This window comes from Silurus meridionalis, chromosome 14 (genome assembly GCF_014805685.1).
Source record: "Silurus meridionalis isolate SWU-2019-XX chromosome 14, ASM1480568v1, whole genome shotgun sequence".
In the NCBI taxonomy this organism is placed as follows: domain Eukaryota; kingdom Metazoa; phylum Chordata; class Actinopteri; order Siluriformes; family Siluridae; genus Silurus; species Silurus meridionalis.
In genome coordinates, this window is record NC_060897.1 from 8008061 (window position 1) to 8030250 (window position 22190).

General features: G+C 39.2%; 2 protein-coding genes across 7 annotated transcripts; both read right to left on the reverse strand.

Moving 5' to 3' along the window:
• Positions 1-34: 34 nt before the first annotated feature.
• atxn7l3a (ataxin 7 like 3a) lies at positions 35-9914 on the reverse strand. Of its 3 annotated transcripts, none has more exons than XM_046866029.1 (13): positions 9788-9914; positions 8669-8764; positions 8415-8547; positions 7711-7882; positions 6827-6924; positions 6690-6712; positions 6488-6533; positions 5673-5710; positions 5513-5581; positions 5256-5299; positions 4487-4558; positions 3648-3784; positions 35-1377 (listed from the first exon to the last, which is right to left on the reverse strand). In XM_046866029.1, the coding sequence occupies exons 2-13, from the start codon at positions 8717-8719 to the stop codon at positions 1082-1084; spliced, it is 1179 nt and encodes a 392-aa protein (XP_046721985.1). In that variant the 5' UTR covers positions 8720-8764; positions 9788-9914; the 3' UTR covers positions 35-1081. The 3 variants fall into 3 exon arrangements, with proteins under 3 accessions (XP_046721985.1, XP_046721984.1, XP_046721986.1); XM_046866028.1 differs by lacking the exon at positions 9788-9914 and adding an exon at positions 9591-9781; XM_046866030.1 differs by lacking the exons at positions 4487-4558; positions 9788-9914 and adding an exon at positions 9591-9781.
• An 853-nt stretch (positions 9915-10767) lies between these two features.
• Positions 10768-21755, reverse strand: ubtf (upstream binding transcription factor). Of its 4 annotated transcripts, none has more exons than XM_046866069.1 (21): positions 21037-21755; positions 18179-18230; positions 17884-18062; positions 17621-17704; positions 17283-17438; positions 17086-17150; positions 16856-16982; positions 16632-16742; positions 16264-16397; positions 15917-16058; positions 15692-15733; positions 15459-15569; positions 15145-15300; positions 14502-14648; positions 14279-14389; positions 13964-14052; positions 13648-13837; positions 13201-13248; positions 13040-13105; positions 12849-12950; positions 10768-12752 (listed from the first exon to the last, which is right to left on the reverse strand). In XM_046866069.1, the coding sequence occupies exons 2-21, from the start codon at positions 18213-18215 to the stop codon at positions 12642-12644; spliced, it is 2208 nt and encodes a 735-aa protein (XP_046722025.1). In that variant the 5' UTR covers positions 18216-18230; positions 21037-21755; the 3' UTR covers positions 10768-12641. The 4 variants fall into 4 exon arrangements, with proteins under 4 accessions (XP_046722025.1, XP_046722026.1, XP_046722024.1 ...); XM_046866070.1 differs by having other exon boundaries at positions 20545-21755; XM_046866068.1 differs by having other exon boundaries at positions 20149-21755.
• Positions 21756-22190: the final 435 nt, after the last annotated feature.

Here is a 22190-nt window from a genome sequence, read left to right on the forward strand (position 1 = left end):
ATTATTGGAAAACTAACGTAAAACAAAGACATGCTCCAGGTGGGATGTGGTCCTGAGACACACCAGGTTTTATTCACAATACCACAGGACGTTCAGCACGGAGTGAGAGAACCAACGCCAGCATTGAAAATGTACAACATATCCATACACACTGCACAACTTTCTATGTACAGACAAGAAATAGTGCAATTTTTACCACAGAAATCTGAATCCACAATTTATTAAAATATAAAAGAAAATTAGCATGGGCCAGAGTCCTGACTTTTGAATCCTGTTAAAACATCTCTGGAGAGACTCCAAAGTGGCCTGTCCACTGAAGGTCCACATCCAGGTGTGCAAAGCTTGTTGAGTCATACCAAAAAAAGACTCAAGGCTGTAATTGCCGCCAAAGGTGCTTCAGATAAGTGCTGATTAAAGAGTCTAAATACTTATGCACATGGGCACGTTTTTGTGAAAAGACCCCAAAAAAACCTCTGTGAACACAATAATAAAGCATACTATGTACAGACAAGGTAGATTTTTTTCTTTTTTTACTAACACATACGTGTTAAGCATTCGTATTCTGAATTTTGTGCTTGTCTTTTACATGGTTTGGTCTGTACTGAGTTTGGTCTTTTAAAAATGTCGTCTTATCGCATTAAGTCACAGTAAGCTTTTTAGTTAATGGTCCATGGGAGCACAAACGCATTACATTTGTATTCTGGACTCGTGCTCCTCTGTTCATAGAATGCTTTATTATTAATGTGTTTACCGAGTTTTTTTTTTTTTCGCATCATCACGTTAAGCGTGTTTTTCACGTGTCCCTGTATATTTGACCTTTTTTTTTTTTTAATGTAGTAATTTCTAGAATTCTGTTTTCACTTCGTCATTATGGGGTACTGAGTGTAGATTAATAAGGGGAAAAATCAGTTTGAACGATTGTAGTATAAGACCTCAACATAAAATTTCAAAAAGAAGAAGGGGGATTTGAATACTTTCTGAATGCACACACACACAAACACACACACTGCTTTGAAATAGCAAAGGATAAAATAAACAGAATTCAGTGTAACGATCATGATGCAGTTTGTGTGGTGTTATTTCAGTTCAGGTCATCATAAATATTAGGGGCCGGTGGAGGTGGAGGTCTGGGTCTCTTCTTACGATTTGACAGGGCAAGGGCACTCTGGGAGTTGCTGCTGCTGCTGCTGCTAGTGCCTGCACCACCCAGGCCGCTTACACTACTGTTGCTGCTCCCTCCTCCACCACCTCCTCCTCCTCTTTCTCGTTCTCCTCTCTCCCCTCCTTTTTCCCTCTCACACACTCCAGCACTACTCATTAGTAGAGAACTCTGTTTCTTTTTCTTCTTAGGTCTCTTAGAGTCTGAGTTATTGGTACCTGAAAGAAAGGGAACAGAGTACAAAGTGAAGATGTATTAGATGATTGGTGATACAGTATTTTACAAAAGTGTGTACAACCCTCACATTTCAGTAACCATTTTGATAGATCTTATCAATGAACTATAGATATGAAACTATAGATATGAGACTGGATATATTTTAGTCAGTGTGCAGCTTAAATAGCAGTATAGATTTACTTTCATTCTTTCTTTTGGCTTCTCCCATTAGGGGTCACCACAGCAGACCATCCGCATGTTTGATTTGGCACGTTTTACGCTGGTGCCCTTCCTAACGCAACACTTTTGGCAGCAATTATACATGTCTTTTTGGGTATGACCCAACATGATTGGGGTATTTTCTGCCCTTCTTAATGGCAAATCCTCTTAAGTTGAGTAAGGTTGAATGGGGACCATCAGTGGACAGTCATTTTTAGGTCTCATCAGACATGATCAAGAGGGTTTTGGACTCTGGCTGGGCCACTCTATGACATTCTCAGAGTTGTCCCTAAGCCACTTCTGTGTTGTCTTGGCTGTGTGCTTAGGGTCATTGACATATAAGATGAACCTTTGGCCCAGTCTGAGGTCCTAAACACTGTGGAACATGTTTTTATTGAGGATATCTCTGTACTTTGCTCCATTCAGCTTTTTCTCAATCCTGAAAATTTGCCCAGTCCCCACTGTAGAAAACAACCCCACAGCATGATGCTGCCACCATCATGTTTTATTGTAGAGGTGGTGTTTGGCAGGTGATCAGCAGTGCCTGGATTCCATCAGAATTTAATTCAGGTCAAGCAGTTCAATCTTTTGTTTCATCAAGCCAGAGGATCTTGTTCAGCCACTCTGCTATAAATCCCAGATCTGTAGATGACTGCAGTGAGGATTGTCCTTATGGAACTTTGTCCCATCTCCACACAGGATCTCCTAAGCTCAGAGTGACTATCAGGTTCTTGGTCACCAATCATACTAATGTCTTAACCCCGATTGCTCAGTTTGCCCAGCGCTTAGAAAAGTTCTAGTTGTGCTACATTTCTTCTACTTGAGAATTATGAAGGCCACTCCAGTCTTGGGGATCTTCAGTTCAGCAGCAAATTTTTGTAGCTCACAATCTTGTCTCTGAGCTCTGCAGGCAGTTCCTTTGACGTCAAGGCTTCGTTTTTGCTCCGATATGCACCATCAGCTGTGAGGCCTTTTATAATGAAGTGGCTGTCTTTCCATATCATACCTAACCAATGACGTTTTTCACAGATGGACTTCAGTCAAGGTGTATAAACATCTTAGCAACAATCAAAATAATTGGGAGGCACTTGAGCTTTTTTTTTGTTTTGTTTTTAAGTGTTGTGGTGAAGGGTCTGAATACTTATGTACATATGATAATTTCGGTTGTTTCATGTAAAAAAAAAAAACATTTCTAAAATTCTGTATTCACTTTGTCATTATGGGGTACTGGGTGTAGATTAATGAGAAAAATATCCGTTTGAAAGATAAAACATACATTGAAAATAGTGAAGGGTCTGAATACTTTATACTGTATATATTTGGGTGTTTGTGTGTGTGTGTGCGTTTGTGTATCCTTTATAAGTGGTCCCCAACCCCTGGACCGGCACTGGTCCGTACAGAAAGAACACATAACACATTATTTCTGTTTTATTTATTATCTGATTCTGAACGATGGTATATTTTGGAATATTACCGGATTCTCTCCGCCACATCTGTCTATGACTCACTCTTAATGTGTGTCGAAATGCCTTGGCCATATGTCTCACATACATCCCCTACCTTCTTAAAGGGGCTGATCCGGCCCGTAACACACAATACGTTACCTCTAAATTTAAACCCCCAAGCTATTAGCAGTTTTTATGCCGGTCGTATCATTTTATTTTGTTGAATTTATCCACCACACCTTAAAGGCCGGTCCGTGAAAATATTGTCCAACATTAAGATAAGATATACCTTTATTCGTCCCACAGTGGGGAAATAAGTGGGGAAATTTCCGTGAAAATATCGTCCGACATTAATCTGGTCAGTGGCGAAAAAAAGGTTGGGGACCGCTGCTTTATAACATTTAATTCTGTTCACTACAAAATGGTATAGTACAACCTATGTAAAGTACTCCATACCCAACTAAACAATTAGGATTCAGAGGCAGGTAATACGAACACCTGATATTTAGTGTGTGTGCGTGTGTGTGTGTAGACATTATTCCTTGCATCCACCTGCATGTTTGAACCTTATGTTCATTTTATTTTGCATTGTTATACGAATTACTCACTGGTTTTGGAGGAGGCGGAGTCTGAAGGTGAGATGTCAGAAGAGCCATCCCACTGGAGGCGGGACATGATGAGCTGTCCATCAGGGGTGTCATATGAGTCATTTTCCAGCACTGACTCCGGGTCGGGCAGTGTCGACCTGCCAAACAACAACGAGGAGTCAAGGAAGGAGTCTCCGGTGTCAGCACTATGTAACACTCAGTAAGGTTTTTATCAGGGAAAGAGTTTGAGCTTTTTTTCTTGATATGATGATAAGCTCCAAAAAAGGTTATTATCATTAAGAGAGAGAAACGAGAGGCTAAAAAATACTAGTGGTATTTATTTATTTATTTATTTTTTAAACCTAGTGCGTGATTGCATGGCATCTAATATATTGTTGAAATATTACTGCATAAACAAATGTTGATTAAAAAAAAAAAATGATATAAATTATTATAAATTACATGTAAGCTCTTCGTGTTGACCCCCAATATTCATATTATATACTTTTGGAAAACTGGATGTAACTTTGCACGATTCATGCAAGACCTCGACATACTGTATCTCACCAAGGAGATCCTGGGGAGAAGTAAAAAGGGGGAACGCAGAGGGGATGTAAAGGTGACTTGAGGACTTTTCTCAATTCAGAAACTAGGCCATCACTTCCACTTGCTCTTCCACTTGAGGCACAGAGGTAATTTGAAATAGTTTAGGCTTAATCAAAGCACCACCTGACCGACCTAAACATATTTATCCTTCAATGCAGATAAAAATAACAAGAGGAAGAGACACGCTTCCAAATTGTAATTGGGACTTTTTCAGCTTAAAGTCCAGTAAGTCAGGGAGGGAGGGTCAAACTCACGCGGACGGCCCCAGGAGGAAAACTCTGACTGCCCTCCTCTGCTCGTCCGTGTGCTGGGGACAGCGCTGGGACCTGCCAGGACACAACGTGGCATTACGCAATGCATCAGACACACACTGCCTGGGGACACAGACTTTGCCAGCAACCAGCAAGACATGACAGGGAGATATCAGGTTAGATATTAGTGGTTAGGACCAGACTTGGGTGCTGGCAGATGTCTAAGGAGTCCCACAAGAGGAATCACAGGCAGTGCTTGTTCAAAGCAACCTTGACCTGTCCAATTTGAAGATGAAACAATCGTCCAATCGTTAATGGAAATGCAATAGAATCTATTAACGGCTGATTTTCAGCAACAATCATACAAAAAATGAATTCAGAGTCGTAGCGAGTTGCCACTTGTGTTCCATAAGATCAGTCCCAACATGGACATGATCATTTTCATTTACACAAATGAAAAAGATCATGCCTTTGCACGATACATGCAAAATCACATACAGCCTTAGGTCTTAGTACACGTACACGAACACACGTACACACAATCTACACAATACTACACTGAACTCCTTTGTATCTCTGGTCCTAATCTTTCGCTCCTGAATATATGAAATAAAAAAAACTCATGTTCATATATTTACATGTTCAGTTTTTGTAAATGTTTTTTTAAGGTCATTAACAGTATTATAAACAATTTTTTTTTTGGTGGTGTTTGTAGGCATATGGTCTCTGTGCACGGTTATTCTGAGTGGTGTGTGAGGGCCAACTCGCTTACCGTGTGCACATCTTCTTAGTGTGCTCGGATACGACCCCACATTGCTGAGGAGACAAAAGCCTTCTGTTATTCAACTCGGAAATCTCAAAACATGCTTTGTGTGGCATGTCTCGTGGCAAATTTCAAAACAGCAATGACACAGTCACTAATCACATCACATTACATTTCATATTCAACCTGTTAGGAGGACTGATTGGGCACAATGTTTTGTTGAAAAACAATTAGGGACAAAACAAGCAGAAAAAAAAAAAGATTACTGTAGTCAGGAGAAATCTGAGCTCTTCTGGTCCTAGGGTCTCATAGCTGATCCCGGAAATGAAGTTGTACTATAGAGAAGAGGACAGAAAAGATTAGAGCAAATTCACAGGAAACTGATAAAAACTAGGTAAGAACAGCATCAAAAGAGCCATCGAGTACCTTGTAAAGGTCGGGATTTATGTTACCACTGAGCTCGCCTGTGCAGAAAATGATAAGTTATTTTCAGGGGGAAAAAAAAAAAAATAAAATCACACCATTTGCCATTCCATAGTCTTATAAGCAACACAAGGTTACCCTTCTAAGGAAATAACACATGGTGTGCAGTTTTAAGAAAAGAATCAGTGATGCAGTTGGAAATACAGCAATTTATTAAAGAATGACACACTGTAAAATGTGTCTCCTGTCATCACTTATTTTACATCAGCTATAAACAAAAAAAAGTACATTTGACAGAAACATAAGCTCCTGAAGACTTTCCAAATGGCAGAAAAACTAAGAATTACAAAGTGTTGACAATGGATATTTGTGTTAAATAGGCATTTCCTTAAAGGAAATGGCTATTTGTTATATTCTGAATGAATAGCATTTATTATAGCCATCATTATTAAATGTCCACCATACAATTCATTGCGAATGAGCTGTTACTACATTTGCGGCATTTAGCAGACGCCCTTATCCAGAGCGACGTACAAAAGTGCTTTAAATCTCTAGTAATGAATAAATCTACACTGGTACGCAAGATTACAAACTTAATATAAATATAACTCGAATTCTACAAACTTGGAAAGTGCTAATTTAGGTATTTCAGGAAGAGGTAGGTCATCGCTTAAAGATAATCAGGGACTCTGCTGTACGGACATCTAGGGAAAGTTCATTCCACCACCGGTTACCGGTTACTATAGGTACTATTTGAACAATCAAAATCAGGACTGTGGTATATTATATGGGTAATATCATGAAACATTTCAACTCACCATTTTTGTGTTTCAGAGACTTGGACCTTCGGGGGGAATTTGGATTCTGTGGAGTCAGACGCATGATAAAGTTTATAGTCTGGACTTGAAACGATAGTAATTTGCGTGTAGTAAAACTAATTGCGTTTACACAGCTACCGATGATGAAACTCACCAAAAATATCCTAATCTATAACATTCAGGTGATTTTTTTTTTCAATACCTTGTCTGACTTTCTCTTCTTGGCTGCAACGAACAAAAAAAACAAACACCTGCATTAAAACCTGCACAAGTCTTTGTACTAGGTTGGGTTTACAATAAAGACACGGTCGAAATATTGGACAAAATAAAACAGCTCACGTTTCTTTTCGGATCCGTATGACCAGTCGTTGTCATTGACGTCATCGTTGTCCTCTTGGTCACTTTCTGACTTGCTTGTGTTGTTGCTGCTGGCTATCCTGAACGCACACAGAGTGTACAGTACAGACACTTTCAAAAGTGGAATCATTTGTGCAAGACTATGGAGATGCACTGTGATCGGACAACAATAACGAAAACAGCTACTGCTTTTACTAATGCTTATTCATTTACTGAAAAATAGGAAACTGAATTTTTTTTTATGTCTGATAGTTGCTTTCTGGATTCTGCACCAGGTGACAGTAGCAATACTAGAGATTGGTCACAGTCAGGACATACCATGTAATAAACTGCAATTAAAATGTTTACATATCTGATAAAAATTCTGACTTTATAATAAGAGGCAGAGCAATAATATGAAAGGAACAGATTAATAGAATAAGTGATTTGGTTCTCAAACATGTCTGCTTTCATAACATTACATCATTTATTAAGGGAGTGAAAAACATTTTTTATTATTACTTTTCTATATTCTAGTGTCATATTGTCCACCTCACATTAAGTCTGCAAGACATTACTGAAGAAGTGACTTGAATTTTATGGCAGATATTTGCAGATGCATAATTTCACAACTAAAAACAACAACCATAAGACAGCAAATGTAGCTTAACCGGGGGAAAATGTGCCGTTTTTAATAGATTAATAGTATAATATTGATTTAAAATGGTATACTTAATCATGAAGGTATCGCTGAGCCACGCAACATCTCTGAAATTATGGTTGCATTTCACGCTTGCGTCTGCTGCAAAACGTGTTATTGATACTGACTGTAAACCAAACTCTACATTTTGACTTGAAAGGAAAGCAGGTGTAAAAAATGAGCTGACCTGCGGCTGGCAATGCGGCTGCTATTGCGCCCCATTCCCAAACACTTCTCCAGGTGAGGGGCGAATCGTGAGGCTGCTATGCTCCTGTTGCAGTTCGGACACACACACTCCTTGTTCTTCCACTGGTTGTACACTTGTCCAAATATATCCAACCCTGGCTGGTCCACGATTTCTACAGGGCAGAAATACAGAAAAGAGAAATCCGTCTTCAAATAAAGACTCGTCATTAAACCCAAATGCATTGACAAAACGTGAAGAAGTGAATCCTTTTCCGAGTATTCGGGAACTAATAATCTCTGCTTTTGACTCGCGGCTTTTAGAAAAGTTTCTCCAAATGCTAAACCTATCACATAATATTTACATATTCAAATTCCATGTTTTCCTACACATTCCAAATGATATTGTTTATGCAGTTGTGGACAATTAATGGCTGGAAAGCGATGGATTCATTTGTGAAACTATTTGCCAAGTTCCCCAGATAGAAGGAGCCCTCAAGGCCTGGATATAACTGTATACCCTTTCCAAGATATTTTACATTAATTATTTGAATAGCCTGTCGAATTTTTATTGTTACATAAACAAAAACTTAAATGTAAAAAGTGTTTTACGTTAAAGAAATGCCTGGCTGCAAACAGTCTGGGAACCGCCGCACACAGAAATGTTGGACCACCTCGAATGCGTACGATGGCTACTTTTCTACTCACCAAAATCCTTCATGCTTTCTTGATCCGTCTCATCCAGGAAAAAGTAGCCTTGCTTGACAGCTCGGTGCACTTCAAAGCAAAGCCCCAAACACGCATCTTCCACCAAGTCTGAGTAGATGTCATGAGCCGTGGCCTTAAAAACAAAACAAAACAAAACAAAACAAAAGGCGATCACTTATCAAGATTGTTTATAACATCAAATTGTATATATATATATATATATATACATATACATGTACAATAATGACATTTACCTCTAGCTTGGTGTTATCCAGGCCTGACAGTGACATATCATCCATTTTCATTTGCAAAAGCTATTGTAGGTCGTCTGGCATAATTAATGGGTTATGCTGCAAAGAAACAGGAAAGAAGAATATATATTTTACTCTCTCTTTTTAGTTGTTCTAGTTTCCAGAACACAACATAAACAGATTTAACTGATACACTCATCTATTTTTTTTTTTTGTGTTTAAGTCCAGTTCATTTTCTCCTACTAAATGAAACATCGTAGACTATGTTATAGACGATCATTGATTTTAATGGACAATTGGGAAACATTCATTTTTTGTGCAAATTTGTTCAAAATAATAAAGAAATCTGGATAATACATTAGTACCAGGTGCCCAAGTGGCCTGTTCTAGTGGCTGGTCACGATTCGCTGATTCGCTAAATATTAAACAATGAAGAATATTCAATTACAAATAGTTGATGTATATTTTTAATTAACCTCGTTTACAGAGGAAACCTGGAACCTTTATTTATTTATTTTTAATCTTTATTATTATCAGACAGCATGGGAAATACATCCACAGGCAACATAGCAGAATCTGCGGGCAGTTCACCGGATAACAATTTTGACATTTAATAAAAAGGATTGTTTACAACAAGACAACTCGTTTATAAATAGTTTTAAAAAATGTATATTGAGTCTTAAACAAACCGATTCGATTTCTATCGAATATACAGGTGAATTGAAACAGGAACTGCTATTAGCTGTTAGCTCATTTGGCACATTCAGGATACAGGCAGTATCTCAAACTGCGCATTTATGAGCTAAATAAAGAATGTCAGCAGTGTTATATTAATAACTAATACACTAAATAATATGTATTTCCGTGTGTGCAACTAAGGAACCAAACGCCATCTGCGTGTAACACAATAACATATGAAACCTACCAACAAGTCCAGCGTTTCAGTCCTTCTAGCAAGTTTCTACACTTCACCCTACTACAGTTATATATAGTGATTTTTTACTGAATGTTTTTAGATATAATTATCTAGTATATGGATGAAAACGCCGCTGAATACATCAATATGGAAGAATAATAAAACGCAGCCATTTTGACAGGCGCAAGGCATCGCTAATCACCTACCGATCATCAGCACACCGATCATCGGGATTCCTGTGTTTATTTTTCTTCTTCTTCCGCCTTCTCCCGTTAGGGGTCGCCACAACGGATAATCTGTCTCCATATCACTCTGTCCTCTACATCTGCCTCTTACAAACCACCCACCTACATGTCTTCACCTCACAACATCCATAAACCTCCTTTATTGCTCGAACTTGTAGCACATCCTTACCAGCTCGGTCCCTCTGCCTGGCCAACTGTTACAAATCATTTTGTCCTTCCTAAGTGTCCAACTTCTCATACAGCTGCCTTTTCTGTGTCTTTTGCCACATCCCTCTTTACCTGCTGCCACATCTCCTTATACTCTTACCTTCTTTTTTACTCTTTATGCTTTCCAATACTTTGTAATTTTATCAAGTCTCTTTTCCTTTTTCTTTTAAGATGTCACACCAGGTACCTTTCTAGCTTTTTCTCTCATCACTTCTGCAGTAGTTGCCCACTCATCCAGCACCTCTTCACCACCACCGAGTCCCTGACACCTTTCCTGAATTTCACGCAACGGTCTTTCCCCTTCAGTTTTCACCATCTTGGTTCACCATCTAATCTTCACTTTCAAAACCATCCTACAGACCACCATGTGATGCTGTCTAGCTACACCGTCCTCCACCAACACTGTACACTCTCTAGTCTCTTTCAGGTTGCATCTCGTGTATAGACTATAGTCCACCTGTGTGCACCTTTCTATATTTGTAACTCTATGCTTCTCCTTCTTCTTAAAATAAGTATTCAACACTACTATTTCCATTATTTTTGCAAAATCAACCACAATCTGCCCTTCCAAATTTCTCTACTTGAGGCCATACCTACTTATCACTTCCCCATAATCTCTGTTCCCTTCACCAACATGTCCATTAAAAGGATTCCTACATCCATCAAAGGGAGGAAAAACATCTCAGATTAGTCTTATTTTATAAGACCAAGACAAAAGACAAAAAGACAGACAGTTGCTAAAGACAGGTTTATTTGTTCAAATGGTATATTTCCAGGAATATAACACCTCTGACTATAGAAAACATCCAAATGTTCCAAATTAGCAGTACAAACTTTTTTTTTGCCATTTCTACAAATAAACAAATAGGTGAGGGGTATAAAAACTAAAACAAATTTAAAAATTTCCCTCCTCAGAGCAAATGACAAACTAATCCAGACCAGTGGCTGCAGCAAACACCTCTTAAGGAAGCTTGGCCAAATGAAAAATACAAATTAAACCATGTTCACTCAATACAAATAAAAAAGAAAAAAAAAAAAAAAGATATATTTACAATTACCTTACAACAGCAGTGAACCAGATCCATCTGCACTGATCAACACTTCTAGTATATTCTAGTATCTTATAAATAAGCAGTTCATTCAGCGAGATAGATATGACACACAATACATCATGTCTTTGCTCATTCAAAAAAAAGGAACCGACGGAACATTTCTGGGTCTTTGAACACTGTGTTGGGGCATAAAACACAGTGAGGGAACACCAGTGATCTGAGTGGTGTGCACACGTAGCTCAAAAACTAGCAAACTCTTAAAATGTTTATGCAAAGATTTTTTTTTTACCCAACACACAGGGAACAGATGAGAGAGGAAAGTAACAGCTACCCCAAACTGTTCATATATACACAGAACATGAAGGATCTCTCGTCTGTTAAATAAAACATTTGTTTACATTCCTTGAGCTGGTGCGTATCAGAATGCATCAGTGACTATAAAAATACAAAGGGGTTAAAGGGAACGAGACAACAGGAACTGAGAGGACAGTCTTCTGAGGAGGCTGTTCGGGATAAGTGCAAGGAAAAATGCATATGTGCTAGACGTTTAAAAAACAAACAAAAAAACTATTTAAAAGGAAATGTTCTGCAAAGCAACATTAAATAAAAGATATTAAACTGAACAACCAATAGCAATTATAATCCTAATTCTGTTAAACACAAGGCTTTGGGGAGAAGATTCCTCTCAAAACTGTACCACATCTGGGCAAAATATAACTTTTGTTTTTGCTATTTTTATTATAAAGACTCAAAAAAAAAAAAAAAAAACGTCTGTGTTTAAAGCAATCATTTGAGAATTGTTAAAATCCCAAACAAACTGAGGAATATGCAATTTATACAAAGGAGGGAAAAAAGAAAAACGTGAATGGAGTGGCTCTAAGCTCCAACACCTAACAAGCACAGGAGATGGAGGCTTATTTACACATAATCCACATGAACTGACATCGAAAAACAAACAAACAAAAACCTTAAATGTTCCTGAAGTTACCACACCATGAACCGAAGGGCAAAAATTACACTACTAGAACAGAATGAGGTGAAAAGCAAAGAAAACTGATGTAAATTATGATGTAAGAGGAGGGGACGAGAACCATTTGGTTCGCTTCACCTCCTCAAAGAAACCCACCGAGCTACCAAGATTCTTTGGCTCATGGGTCATTCATTCCCCAAAAAAGACTGGAAAAGAACCTAAACCATTCATTCGAACAATCCTTCAAAACGGTGCTAAATGTTTTAAATCCCCAGAGGTCTTAAAACATTAAATCACTCATGGGATCCTTTAACCTCTTCTAAAGATACAGATGTGGGTTACCCCATGGGGAATTTAGGATCTTCTCAGTCCTCAATAAACTCAGGCAAGCTCAGCCAAGCAGGATTAAAGGGGTTAAAAGAAGATAGCGAAGGAAGGGTGTGCGAGAATGAAGGTGGTGGTGCAGTGGAAAGCACTTCTCCCCCTGGTTGCTGGAGAAGTGCACTGCAGGCCCAAGGCTCTGCCTCATGGCTCAGTTCACAGGGTCTGTGGCAGTCTGTGGGCTCACTCTGCTCCAGCACCCATCTCACTCAGAGTCAGATTCGGAGGAATCCTCCGAGCTGGACCCACTGCTGCTGCTCTCGGATTTATTCTCCTTATCCTCTGCCTCTTCGTCCTCTTCATCCTCATCCTCATTCTGGAAAATAAAAGCAAAAATTTTTCCTCGTTATATCTACTAACAAAACGTTCCTACATATAACATTTCACAATACTGATTCTGCATAATTCTTACATCATCATCTTCATCGTCATCCCCATCTTCGCTCTCCTCTGCACTAGATGATCCCTCCTCGGACTCCTTCTCCTCCTCCTCTTCATCATCTTCTTCTTCATCCTATGCAAAAGATAAACATAGTAAACATAACATAATGGGTGCATCATCCTACAGAGAACACTATAAGAATGTCAAGTTGAGATACTTACTGAGGTCTTGGCTTTGGCCTTTTGCTTAGCACTGGTACCACCTGGTTTACTTGTGCCTCTCCTTTTCTGAAATAATTGAAATAAAAAATGAAATGTATTTTATATATATTTTAAAAAATAATAATCAAAAGGAAAAAAAAGATCTGATACTGGTAACTTACCAAAGAAATGAATTCTTTATATGCAGCTTTTTCTTGAGATGATAAGCTCTGTAAATGAAATAATTTCTTTCAGTACAAATTCCTTTCACTATCCAAATAAGTTTGTTCTAAGCCATCCCCTTTAAGATATCATTCCTGTTCCACAGCTTAGCACATAATATTTAAGGTGGGTAGATTTGACAAATATTTAAACAAATGCATAAGCAAAGCCACCAGTCGAAATCACCTGCTGTCTAAGTTAGAGCACCTGAATTGGTACCTGAAAGCCCCCTGCAAGGTGGGCTTTCTAATCTAACAGGCAACAGGACTGACAGATAAGCAGAGAGTTTACAAAGATTCTTTATAGCTGCTGGAACTTTAAACAAATGTTATTCAGCATTTAATCATTTACTAGCCCCAACCTCGCTTTTGTAACGGAAAACACTGTTAATGAAAGTAGTAAAGTACCGCAAGCCACTGTTCAAGCTGCAATTTATATTGCTTCTGTTTTTCCTCTGCAATTTTCTTGTAGCGGTCCTTCTCCTTTTGAGGAAGGCTTTGCCAGCGACTACCAATTTCAGTCATGCGCTCTTTCATGGGCAGGTGGTTCAGCTCCCCACTAGACAGCATTTCCTGAGAAAATTTCTGATAGCCATTTCTAAAAGAGCAGAAATCAGTAAGGGGGAGTGAGTTTGGTCACTGGACTAATATTCAGCTTGAAAACAAATAGTGCTGTATTTATGGTTTAACAAATGCACAGAAAACCGCAACAAAAATCACTTACGATGGCGGCTTTTTTGGCTCCCCTTCAAATTTCATCTTCTTCACTGAGGCGATCACCACAGCAGGAGAGCGCATCTCACTCACCTCTCTCTGTTGGAAAAATTACATTCTTATTTTCAGATTTTGAATAAAGAAAAGTAGCTAACGTGTCAAAACAACTGTCCAATAGATTTCCGATCTCAAAATGTTTGGCTTAGAGACCTTATTTCACGAAGGATGATTGTTAAAGTTGTTGACGTTATTAGCATTTTATTCTATGTATACTGGACAAAAACATTTTGTCAAATTAAAAACTTTAGAACCGAGTTTTGTTCACCTCATATCTCTTCTGGTCCTCTGCAGCCTTTTTGATCCACATGATTTTCTCCTTCTTCTCCATGGTGTTCCATGTGGACTCCATGAGTTTTTGTGCCTTAGGCCGATCATTCTAGAACACACAAAAAATTGGCGGAACATAAAAAAAATAAATAAATGAAAAGAAAATTTGGCAAAATATTCTAAAACACAAAAAGGCAAAATAAGATATACATATTTCCTACCTTAAACCGGGCCAAGTAATCCCCAATGACACTGTGCTGCCAAATTTCCTGCGCAGTCTTGGGTGGGTCCGGCAGCTTGCTTTGCTCCTCTTTTCCTCGTTTCTCTGATTCTGCCTTCAGCACTGCTTCCAAATTCTTATATTTTTCCTGTAAGGTGGTGTGAAGTTTTCAATGGCCATGGGTGAACACTTGTGCTGTTGTGTTTCATATATCTTTACTGTACTTGATTTAAAGGTTGGTGAGTAAGCGCACAAATTTTGTACAAGCTTGTTTTTTGGAGAAATAACCTTTTTTTTTTATTAAAAAAAATTAAAACAGCGATGCCTAAATAATGAGAAAAGGAAAAAAGGGAGGAAATACCACTTGAAAAACCTTTTGAAAAATGGAACGTTTCATTTTACAATTTACTAGAACTAGATATAATTTTAATATATATATATTTTTTTTATAAAACTGTCCTAGTTAAGCAGATTACAATAAATAAAATTTTAAAATATTATAAAATCCAATATGAGGAGAACAATGGCAACTTTTATTTTGATATAATGCAACATTTATTTCATCAAGTTTGATTTGCCTTTTATAGGAGAAATGTTTGGCCACCTTTGATATTGAATATGCTGATGTTTATGCTAGAAGTTACCTTCTTCTTGTCGGAGAGGTCTGTCCACATACGGGCCAGAAGTCTGGTGAGTTCACTGTCAGACAATTCAGGCCTCTCCTGGTGAAGCTTCTGCCTCTTTTCTTCAGCAAAAATAAACATGGCAGAGATCGGTCGCTTAGGCTTGACGGGACCACTCTGTATACGGAAGCGGGGAAAGCAAGAAGATCAATACAAAACCACAAAGGATTAAAAAAAGGTTACTAGATATGAAATAAACTATACAATTGATACATTATATGGACATGGGCATTGGGACACCTGACATTTGGCAAGGAAACTGCAAGAACACTGACCTTTGCTTTAGAACCCTTCTTGGAACCAGGGCTGGCACCACCAGTTAACTTTTTAAATCCCACCATCTTTTGCTCAGCCAAAATTCTCTGCTGCTCTTCCTCTGAAATGCTCTACAGAACAGAACATTGAACACATTAATAAAATTATAAAAATAAAATAACTTGCACAAAAAATTATATTTATCTATCTATATCTATATATACTTAATATGCTAAAGTTCACATCCACTTACACACAGGTATCTGTTCATCTCAACTTCATATTCTTTCTTTTTCTGAAACAAATAAGGAAAAGATCACATAAATCACCTTACAATGCTGAATGTCCATTTAAATTCAAATAATCTAGTACAACATGGTATTCATTAGTTATCAAAACATTTTTTGCATTGAGGTTCTTGCGTGTGCTGTCCTCTTTTACTCTTGCTAAGTGTGTATTTTGCAAGTTGTTCTCTGACCTGCTCACAGCGTTTTTGATAGGCATCTTTCTCGTTTTGCTTCAGGAGTTTCCAGCGCTGGCTGCACATGACCATGCGCTCAGTGCTTGGAACATCTTTCATGCCAGACATAAGCTCAGCACAGAACATGGAATAGCCGTTCCTAGAGACACAACATGAGAGATCATGAAAAGATTCCCAAAACAAGTTACAGAAAAAAACGGTTCTACCTTCCAACAAATGCACATAACCAATGAAGCGATCAAAACATGCACAATCATACTGCAGTCATGTAATTTCTCAATCTGCAGCTCATGCCTGACGAGTGATCATTGGTTCACAATTTGAATGGCATTCTGTATACGTACGATGGAGGTTTGCCTGGTCGCCCATCAAACTTGTCCTTCAGCTGTCTTTCTGCTTTGGTCAAAGTAGTCTTGACAATATCATCTTGGGTTAGGTTTAGTTGTGGGTGCTGTTGAATGAAAAGTCTCATCGTCTCCTATAAAAATGTCAAGGTTTCACAGGTTAGAACACAGAATGGTAAAAACTTGGCTCTTCTGTTAATTATTGATGTTCTATGTAAATTTTAAAACCCCCCAAAAATTTACACTTTATAATTAGAATAGAAAAAAGAACAAAAATGCACAATGTAGGTAACATCTACACAGCGTCTGAAGCACTCAGGACATAAAACATTGTTCAAATAGTAAGAAAATACTCAAGGTACACATGCCTCATACAGCTTATGCTGCTCCAAAGATTTGTGGATCCACTTCAGTCTCTTTTTATCTGGAAGCTGTGTCCAGTTTTTCCCCAGACTGTCTTTAATATCTTTGCTGGTGGCCTGGACATTAAAAACACAAGTATTGACCCTTTACTTCTAGGCTCATACAGTAAATGGATGCTGATTGTGTTGTTAGACATAAATGCTAAAATTGTGTGGTCAGCGGAATTTACCTCAGGGTGAATTTTGAGGTAAGCTTTTTTCTCATGGTTGTACCACAGCTGCTGAGGAGTCATAGGTTTTTCTGGTACATTGGATGCTTTCTTGCTAGTATTTTCCAGCAGGTCTGGATGCGCCTCTCTTAACACATATATATAACCCATTAAATGATGTACAGAAACCAAAAATGTCATGTTAAATTGCCACCAAAAAGCTTTATATTATTTATTTTACTTGTACTTACTTGAACTTTGACATGTTTAGCTCAAACGATTCCTTTTCTTTAAGGAAATCGTTCACATATTTCTCCTGCCGAGAAAAATTCAGCAAAATTCAACTTGCAATTTAGTCAGTATAAAAAAACAAAACAAAAAGAAAACAACAGTTTGCACAATTGCACTCAATTGTCAGACATCAGTGCACGTCACCATGCCCTTGTACCTTTTTACGTTCAGGCAGCTCTCTGTACTTTTTGGAAAGGATCTTTGTAAGGTCCAGGTTGCTCATCTCTGGGTGAAGTTTAGCATACTTTGCTCTCTTTTCCATGAAGAAGCGGAAGTATGGAGTCAGTGGCTTCTTAGGGAAGTCTGGGTGTTTCTGTACAAAGGGCAAAATAATTAATTCCTAGTTCTTTACAAGACTTAGAGAATAGTAACTTAAAAAAATGCTATTTTCTAAGAATCAGGTGTTCAATATATACAATAGTATATAATGTATTAAAAACATGTATTCCAATAAAGCATTTTTATTTCTGAATCCTGAAGAAAACATCAAATTACCTTCAGTTTTTTGCCTTTGTAGGGATTCTTGATGTAATCCTGAGCGTCCACAATTAACTCAGTTAGTGTTCGGAATTTACGGATCTAAAAGGGAAACATAAAAATAGATAATTATTCTTTAATTTTACTGGGCCAGTAGAAAAAAAATTATTAAACTATAACCTGATCAGCAAAACCTTTGAAGCGACTACTGATTTGGTTTTGTAATTTTTTTTTTTAAACTCCATCGTATCCAGTGGAAGCTATTTTGTCATAATCCTCACCTCTCTTGAGACCTCAAGCCATTTCTTTCTGCACATCTCAGCTGAGTAGGTGTTAAAAGCAACTTTCCCCCAGTCTAGATGAGCTTCAGTTGTCTTATACTTGGTCAGGTCTTTCTCTGGAAGATTCACTTTCATAGCTTCCAGGAGCTTAAGCATGTCATCCTGGGCCCAAACTACAACTGTTCAGATTGAAGTTTGGAATTACATTAAAGTTTACTATTTGGACATGTAAAATCACTGCACAGTCAATGAAGCAAATATAAAAAAAAGAAATGAAATAGCAACAATATCCTACCTGGCTCTTTACTGGTAGAATCCATGCTTCCATTCATTCTCAAAGATCACTTCTGCAGAGACACAAAAATGACATTAATGAAAGAATGTAATTTTTTATACATACTTGTACTGTAAAAAAAAAAAAAAAAAAAAAAACCATAAATGAAACATAAAAAATAAATCGAGAATAAATAAATAAATCGGGGGGGGGGGGGACGGACTCGTGAACACAAAACGGGGGCTTGAGACTACACGGCTGGTCCGCGATGATGCGGTTTTTGTCTGCACCAGTGTTTTTAAAGTTCTCACCTAGTTCTCACACAAAAATGTGCCACACCAGGGTTTGAATCAAATCAAACCAAATCAAATATTATTTATAAAGCACATTGCATAAACATAATATAAATGGAATGAGATGAGACGAGTTAAACTGATTAAATGTTTTATATTAGAAAAGCTCTCGCACAAAGAGTCCGCACTAGTAACATTGTCAGAGTTGTCTCTTTGCCAGTCATCAGAAGGTTGCAAGTTTAAAGCCCGGCATGTTTGGACCCTTGGGGACGACCCTTACGATTTTTAATTGTAGGCCATTTAAAATATTTGGCTTAAAATATTAAGATATTTGGAGGGTTGTCAAATGTTACCTAATTATAATTATACTCTATTTTGTCTTTACATTTTGTTGTAGGTGACGCAGTAAGGGATAGGGTTATACAAGGAAAAACCCTAAAGAAATGAGTGCTTACTCCATGGAGTAGAATTAAAACCCAGCCCAACACATAATAGTTGTTCATTACGCCGCCCCTAACCGTTTACGCTGCATCGGAGACAGAGCCTATTGCCTGTGACGGCTTCAAATCTCAAATAACTCTGCACTCGATACGAAACACAGACGGCCAAATCTTCCATTTTGTGTGGCCCGGGTCTAAGAGTTTTTTGGAAGCCTTCGAGTCCGCGGACATTTTGCGTCGACTCATTCGCCTACTGGTCGCTTCTCGCCGCGGAATGGCGTTCCCTTTTTTTCCCTCCTCGGAGCGGAGCGGATGCTGGCTGGGAGGTAACGTTACGACGGAAGGAGGAAGGACGGGCAGCTGGAGGCGACCAGCTGATCACGGAGTGGATCCGCTTTCTTTCGCTCTCGGTCGAGGCGGGAACGGAGGGCCAGTGAGGAGCCATGACTACAACGTGCACAGACTCGAGTCAGCCTCAGTGCTAGCGGGGCGCGCGGAGCTCCGCTTCCGCCATGGAGGGTTTTCCCCCCCCGAGCTGCTAATACACGACCTGTTTGTTTGACTGAAAAAAAAAAAAACCCAAACATTTTTCGAAATGACTGCCATTTTCTAAAACACAAGTCGACACTTTTTTAAAAAAAGAATAATGTGAATTTAGTGCAGAAAGTGTGGTTTTTAGTCACTAAATGACTCGACAGTTTTCTAGGGCGGAGGCGCTGCCATTACTGCAGCACAAGCGGTAATGGCGCCGCCTGATCCGACATCGAGCTCTAAAATGGACACGTAGGAAAACCTAAAACCCGCGTTTTAACATTAAAAACGAGCTGATATCTTCACTAAATCGGCATAATATTATTGATAGAAATTACTTTTCAAACGTATTTTACACGTTTTACGTTAAAATGGTCGAATCCGCACATATGGTGAACTAAAGCTGGTCCAAGATGGACGAGAAAAATACACCGTATTCATATTAAAATGATTTTGTATTTATCTACAACTATTATTCAAAGAAATTTAATTATTTTACAAACACCCCGGAAAGCTAGCATTCGATGGGCTAAGCGACCTATCCCTGACCTACACTAAGCTAGGCGGTTAGACTAGCTTGCTAGCTCCGGTTCCCCCAACCACTGAAAAGGAGAACGGAGCCCTAATTCACAAAAAAAAAGGCGTAATTTTTTTTTTAAATCAGGTTTGCGGATACGTTTTTTCCCTTTTGTTTAAAGCGAGTTTACCGTAAAACGCACAAGCTTACCTCGACGTCGAGACTAGCGGGGGTGAACGCGAGGTGTTGGTCGCCGTATGGCGGCGGTTGGGAGGGGAGCTGGTCCTTTTAATGGCTTGGAGGACGAGAAGAAAGGAGAAAAAATACTGAAATTTTACCGAGATCCGAGCACCGGGTCTGATCGAGAGCGGTGTCCGAAATAAAGATACAGTGAGAAATGTTTACTTTAAACACCCAAATGCGCATATTTTAAGCGGAAAAAAACCGACACGGACAGCCGCGAGAGAGAGCAGCTCGCCTTGGCGTGACGACTGTTCTAGAGCCGCCATGCTTCTTCCCCCCTCACGGTGTACTCAATCACCCGCGCTGGCGGTGAAACGATTTTTTAAGAACAACGACAAGCCGTGGCTTTAGGATTTTACTCACCCAATATTTTTTTTTTTTTACTCGTGGAGCACCAAAGTGGCAGTCGATGGAACCGGAGGGGAAGCACGCAAACGATCGCGACAGAGCGTGCGAGCGAGTGAGCGAGAAAGGACGAGCCCGTGCGGTGAGGTATTTAACCGAAGCTCCCTGATGGCTAACCGGAGGCGGCCGGTTCTGCGCGCATACAGACCTGCCTCATGGAGTTCTCACTCGGCTCCGAGAAACGAGTTCAAGCGTGTGCGCGGATATCTCTCGAAGATCGTTTTATTAATTGTAATACAAATAAAAAGGTAAAAAAGCACCGTAGTGGGGTTTTTTGTACTCTTTAGCGTCGCTCGGACACGGGAAACTCGGTTCAGGCGACCTCGGAATGTACTCTAATCCACCCCCTGCACCAGACAACGCCAATGCAAAATCTTTTTAAACAAAAAACCAAATGTTTAGTCTGATATACACGTGAAAAAAAAAACAAATAAACTGCTGTAGTTTTACCTTAAGTGACTCTGTGTTGTGAATTATTTTGTTGTTGTTTTATAACCCAGCGCTTTGCTTGTTGTTGAGGAGAAGAAACAGGCGGCAGCGGCGGCGAGTTCGACCTGTCGCAGCGCGCGCGTGGTTGGAGACTGCTTGTGTGGAACGAGGGGAGGGTTGAACGTTGGCCAGCCGCGCGCCGCCGGTCCAGGGCACGAGGAGGCTCCTCCAGTCCCCGCAGAGCCGCGAGACTTTTTTTCCCCCCGCCTCCATCTCTCTCTCTTTCTCGCGGGCGCGCTCTCTCTTTCTTTCTTTCTCTCTCTCTTCCAATCTCCCTCTCTCTCGCTCCCCCCTAGTCAGCGGGCGCGCTCCATGCCTTTCCGTTCCTTCCGACCATTTCTCCTTCCCGAGACACACAGACATTCCGCATTTTTGATCTGATTACTCCACTCCTTCTTTTCCATTCTCGTCCCTTCATCCAGCCTCGAACACCCTTTTTTCCGCTCCTCCGGTTGCACGAAGTGACTGATGATCGCGCCTCCAGAACGGAGACGCAGCAAATATAAATGTCAAATTTGGTAGCAACCAGTGCGTCTTTTTTATTTTTATATTCAATTAGACTGCAATATTATTATAACCTAATGAATAAAGAAATATCGTTTTCTGTGTGATCCTAATGGAATGGGGTTGATGCCCCAAAAAACTTTGAAGTGGAAGAAAACCAGTATTGCTTATCACTTTAACGTCTAGTACACGTCTTTCCTTCTATGTAACAGGCTGTTTGACAGCTACATCTTTCTCTCAGCCTGTGAAATATCATCCATTTCCACCGTGTGTGTGTGGGGGCGTCACGCACGCCGACCAATCAATACTTCCAGGTTTAGTGGAAACAAATGATTTGCCACCAATCAGCTCTCAGCATCGTTAAATCCACAGTTTCACAAACCTACAGGCGCTGCTGCAGGAGCACAGCCCTCAAAGTGCACACTGACTAATGCATGACTTTGAACTCTCCTGAACAATTTCCACAGTGGAGATCAGAGGTATGCATGCAAATGAAAAAACATACATTTTATGCAAATTTTTGCGTAGTATTGTCCCAAATGTCCCTTTATTTACATTATAAGAATAAAAAAGTATATATTTTTTTATGATGAATATGCTCTAGTAACTTC

What these genes read in the sequence shown, in the direction of transcription:
- atxn7l3a (XM_046866029.1), bottom strand. Translation starts at nt 8,719, where the DNA reads ATGAAAATGGATGATATGTCACTGTCAGGCCTGGATAACACCAAGCTA. An exon ending in TGGATAACACCAAGCTAGAG is followed by an intron (nt 8,548 to 8,668) that starts GTAAATGTCATT and finishes TTTGTTTTTAAG; the next exon opens with GCCACGGCTCATGACATCTA. An exon ending in AGAAGAGAAAGTCAGACAAG is followed by an intron (nt 6,534 to 6,689) that starts GTATTGAAAAAA and finishes CTGACTCCACAG; the next exon opens with AATCCAAATTCCCCCCGAAG.
- ubtf (XM_046866069.1), bottom strand. Translation starts at nt 18,215, where the DNA reads ATGAATGGAAGCATGGATTCTACCAGTAAAGAGCCAG. An exon ending in GGCTTGAGGTCTCAAGAGAG is followed by an intron (nt 17,705 to 17,883) that starts GTGAGGATTATG and finishes TTTCCCTTTTAG; the next exon opens with ATCCGTAAATTCCGAACACT. An exon ending in CTAAACATGTCAAAGTTCAA is followed by an intron (nt 16,983 to 17,085) that starts GTAAGTACAAGT and finishes ATATGTGTTAAG; the next exon opens with AGAGGCGCATCCAGACCTGC.